General features: G+C 40.8%; 1 protein-coding gene across 1 annotated transcript; it reads right to left on the bottom strand.

Annotated features, from left to right (window-relative positions):
* Positions 1–600: 600 nt before the first annotated feature.
* Positions 601–1,789, bottom strand: LOC109081886 (forkhead box protein B1-like). The gene has a single exon (XM_019096853.2). It carries the CDS (start codon positions 1,456–1,458, stop codon positions 601–603), a length of 858 nt encoding a protein of 285 aa, XP_018952398.2. The 5' UTR covers positions 1,459–1,789.
* Between the last annotated feature and the right edge of the window lie 3,079 nt (positions 1,790–4,868).

Below are 4,868 nucleotides of genomic sequence, written 5' to 3'. Positions count from 1 at the left end.
TGAATTAAGAGGAAGAATTTTATTTTTGTTGGCTTTTCTCAAATAATGCTTTGAAACTACAAAACAATGTTAATCCATTTGCAAGTCTGTAAGATTGAGGAGGCTGTTTAAATCTGTTTATTGTGTGCTTGTTTAACAAATACAGTTTTATCATTTGTTACATATCTTGCCTTTGAGTCATTAAATAGCACTTACACGCCCACACACAAAAATGCTTTGTTGGAGGGAGTAAATTTAAATAGACACACATGAGTTAAAAGAACAAAAGCTAATTGGATGGAACCACTGTCCATAATTGAATTGACTCGATTGAAACCAAGCTTCTTACGTTGGCTGAATTAAACAAATTTGGCCAGTCTTTAGTAAACAAAAACATGTTGAATGAACTTAATTGGTTTATGTTAAAGGAAAGTGATTAAATTGATTTGGTTGGACATTACTATTTCACATTTATGTTCTTTATTCATCTGTGTTGTCTCAACACAATAATTTTAAATAGATTGAAAACATTCCATTCATGTTAATAAAAAACTATTTGGTTGTGTGGAACCACTGTCCATAATTGAATTAAGTTAGTTTAAAGAGTCATTTTTTTGAGTGCTAGTTGGTTTTGTGGGACCACTGTCCAGTGCTTGGGCTGGTCGCTGTCTGCGGGGACGTCGGGCTCAGCGACTGGGGAGAGTTCGACAGGAAAGCGGGGATGTGGTGAGGCAACGCCGCCGGAGTGGGCTTGATCGGGACGGGGATCGCCGGTAAGGTCTGTCCGCCGTGGCAAAGCGACTTGATGGGCACACCGTAGGCACTGTAATCGCTGCTGGTCATGGAGATGGGCGCCACGCTGTCCATCACGCTAGTGCTGTACATATGGGGCCAGGCTGAGGTCAGCTGGTTGTGGAGGGGATACCCGGTAGAGAACGCCAGCCCTCCTGGCACTTTATACTCTCGAGCAATTATGTTCTCGATGGCGAACGGGTGCTTGAACGTGGACGGCTGGGACACTCCCAGGTTGTAGCTGGACATCTGGGGGAGGTGGGTGCCTAGGGCGCTGAGCCGGAGCTTGGCTTGCTGCTGGAGGTAGTGGGCAGCGTCCGAGGGCTTGCTGGGTGCCAGGTGCTCTGATGTCATCACCTTGAAGCGTTTGCGGCGTCGCAGGAAACTTCCGTTCTCGAACATGTCGCCACAGCTGGGATGGAGAGCCCAGAAGCTGCCCTTTCCGGGCTGATCCGGGCGCCGGGGGATTTTGATGAAGCAGTCGTTGAACGAGAGGTTGTGGCGAAGGGAGTTCTGCCAGCGCTGGGTGTTTTCCCGATAGTAAGGAAAGCGGTCCATGATAAACTTGTAGATCTCGCTAAGTGGAAGCATCTTCTCCGGACAGCTCTGGATAGCCATAGCGGTGAGGGAAATGTAGGAGTACGGCGGTTTCTGGTCGCTGTATGTGTTTCTCCCGGGTCTAGGCATCCTGTCCAAATACTGCGTTGGAATTCAGCTGGAAGTCTGTCCTCGAGTATTTTATCGTTTTTTCTCTCTCTCTCTCCCTCTCTCTCTCTAAAGAGCGCCGAGAGTCGTCCTGTAAGTTCACTTCTCTGGAGCTATGAACTCACAAAAGAAGAAGTAGTAGGGTTTCCTTCTTCACAGGCCAGCTTGAATGGACCAGATCCTGTCTCAATCTTCGTCGTTCTTGATAAGACTAAGAGCTAAGTGGCTGCCTCCATGTCCTTCCTCTAACCATCTGATAGTTTTATGTGGCGACATGGGCAGAAAAAGACCCCTGTAGAGGCGCTTCATTAATGTGCCACTTCTTTGCTATCACATGACAATCGCCTTGGGAGGAGGGGGCTGGGAGAAAGGCATAATCTGGTTTCATTTACACCTATTTACATGGACACCTTGGGCCAATAGAAATCATTTCCATTTGAAGACAGTGCAAGGGGGTGAAAAGGCTCGGCAACCGGAATTGAACTGCGATGGCACCCGGTAACAGTGTGTGAAGGTATGTGTGTGAACCTTTCTGTGCGCTTCGTAGGGTGCTTGGTCTACAATTCACACGTACAAATGGAGCTACTGAGCAATGGGATGTTTGACATGGAAATTGGCTGGAACTTGCATGCAGTTTGCATTGTATCGTCACAGTTACTTTTTGCTTGTCTTGCTGTCATGACACAGTTCGTATGACTTTTGCCGGCTTTGTTATGCCTGCTTAGAGCGAAAATGTCAATTGCATTCCAACGTAAACACGCAGAGGGCAAATTAAACTGTGTAGCGACATTTTTTTCCCATGTATTTCCACCTCGTTATTATAATGAGCCAAGGGAGTCATACATATGTCGTTTAGCCCATAAGCATATGTTTATTAGCAACTAGGAAATGAGCACGGATGGTCTTTTAGGCATGAAATATATATTTTATTAAATCACGATAACATTTTAAGGTGAATGTGCACATGCTATATCTCACTATTATCATACTGTAAAAATGCACACTCAATATACTTAGTTGCTTCCTTATTTTTTATTTTATTATTGTTATTATTATAATAATTTTCAGTTTTAACCTGCACAAATTATTTCATTGCACGCTTTCAACCACTTTTAAATATTTACCTATTTGAAAAATTGTTAGAAATTATTTTGACACATGTAATGGATGGAAACAATGGATGGAAAATGTTACGGCATATTGATTAAAATATATTTGCCGTGCAATTAATAACAATGACAATGCGTGCTTACAAGCAGCTACTAAATAATCACACATAGTTCATTAGTATTACACGGTGCTTAATTATGCAAATACACATTAACACTTTAAAGTGTGAACAAATCATCAAAGCATGTTTTTTTCAAATGATTAATATTCGCTTAATTTTAAAGATGTGGCCAGATCTCATTATTGCGGGTTTAAATGCGCGGGCACATCCTACAATATTAACAGCAATACTTGAGAAACCTCTTCACAAAGCCGACGACAAGATAAATATAAAAAGACACGAGCTAACACATTAAAGCTTCCAACATATGTAAATATAGAATAATTCACAATAACAGTCGATACAATGCAAATTGATTATAATTCAAAATGAAAGTGTGAGGTATTTTCCCTAAAATCCACACAAGCGAGGTGACCTGGAGGGTGCATTAGAAAATGTGCAAACATTTAAACAAAACAAACAAAAAAACCTTCTTGAAATGAAACTTCATGATGCCAGGCTGGCTTTTGTGCTCATGTAAAGCAAACTGAAAAGTACTTCAGATATGCAAATAAAGCCTTCAGAGTGGCGTTGTGAAAACTGTATAAAATATCCATAAGTCAATTATATGAATGTGAAAACCAAATGGAAGCCTATTTTGAGCAATGGCCATTCAAGGTTTTCTTTTTCTTTTTTTTTTCAGGGCTCACCAAGGGCCACCTTTCCGCTTGGCGAGTTTGCAATGCGATGGACCACACAAGAGCTCGCGGATTTTCTCATAATTTATGCAAATTTTCCACCATAAATCCACCAATGAGACCCCTGACTGCTCTGACGGATCGCGAATAGAATGAACCATACAAGTGATTAGAAGCAATACGCATTGTTTATTTTGATGCTTGTTTGGAAGATGCAGGAGGGAAAAGGTCTGTATCTAAACCCCAAGAAGAGAGAGAGAAAGAGAGAGAGAGAGACTTGTATCAGGCAGCTAATATTTAGAAAACAGGAGTAAAGTACCGAGCAAACCATATAGTTTCCTTGGTTGCCACACAATAACCGTCTCAGAAACACTTTCTTTCCAAGCTAGGAAGTCATGCAGCTTCTCGCTGCGCCATGAAGTACTTATTTTAACTTGTCATTCCTTTGCTTGTGTATTGACAGAAAAGGGCCAGAGGATCCCAATTTTCCAGGCTTCTTTCACATGAAGTTTTCAAGAGTTCTTCTGAGGGAAGCAACGTCGAGGTGGTGAAAAAGCAAGTATTCTTCAATGAAACTGCCAATGAATTCTGACAGCGCGACACAAAGTGTCCGACACCTTCTCAGTGAGAGAGAGGGAGAGATTGTGTTTGCGTGTCTAGCGCTCATATAAACTATGTATTTCTCTGCCCAAATGTTTACTCAGACAAGAAACAATAGAAAAACAACTATGTGACTGTCCTAGTGTTCGAGGAAGGATGCACTTGAAAATAACAAATGCAGGAAAAAATATCACACTTCACATTACCGTTTTCAAATACATCTTAATAAAATAAACACACATCTAGGAGAGCGTTTCAACGTTTGTAGCTGAGGCGAGTTTGTTTCAAACTTTTAATATAATATTCACATTTTGTTAAAAATCTACAGCATGAATACTGTTGTTAAAGCTGACGACAACACCAATTAAAAACAAAAACATTTATTGGTATTTTTTTTTCGTGGTGATAAAATTTACTCGTCCAAAATAACAATAAGCCTATACAATTTATCATTTTAAACATTTTAATTAAAAATAATAAAATTTAACTTATTAAAATATACATTTCGAAAATAAACACTTAAATTCTAACTGGACAAAAAATATGACACAAATATTAAAATCAAATTAGTGTGTGTGTGATAGTCAATTTCCTATGCACCATCCCATTTCTCAGATTGTCCATCTTGGCTCTGCTGTAATGCAAAGCGTTCCCGAATCTTTTAGTTACACGTGTACCTTTAAAATATATTTGCAGTATTATGTAAATGAGCCCAGTAGACCGCGCGCTCCTCCGCTGATCCTACAGACGCGCAGGCAAATGTTTTCACAGTTAATCGCGCGCACAATGGCACAGTATCAACCTGTGATGAGGGACCACCCAACTCATTGCACTTTCTCCGTTTTTTGCGGGATAAAGTTTCCGGCAGCTGTCATGGAAATCAG

The sequence above is a fragment of the Cyprinus carpio genome, chromosome A25 (assembly GCF_018340385.1).
Source record: "Cyprinus carpio isolate SPL01 chromosome A25, ASM1834038v1, whole genome shotgun sequence".
Lineage (NCBI taxonomy): Eukaryota > Metazoa > Chordata > Actinopteri > Cypriniformes > Cyprinidae > Cyprinus > Cyprinus carpio.
This window is presented reverse-complemented; position numbering and strand designations above follow the sequence as displayed.

Coding starts and splice junctions, on each gene's coding strand:
- LOC109081886 (XM_019096853.2), bottom strand. CDS start 1,458: ATGCCTAGACCCGGGAGAAACACATACAGCGACCAGAAACCGCCGTAC.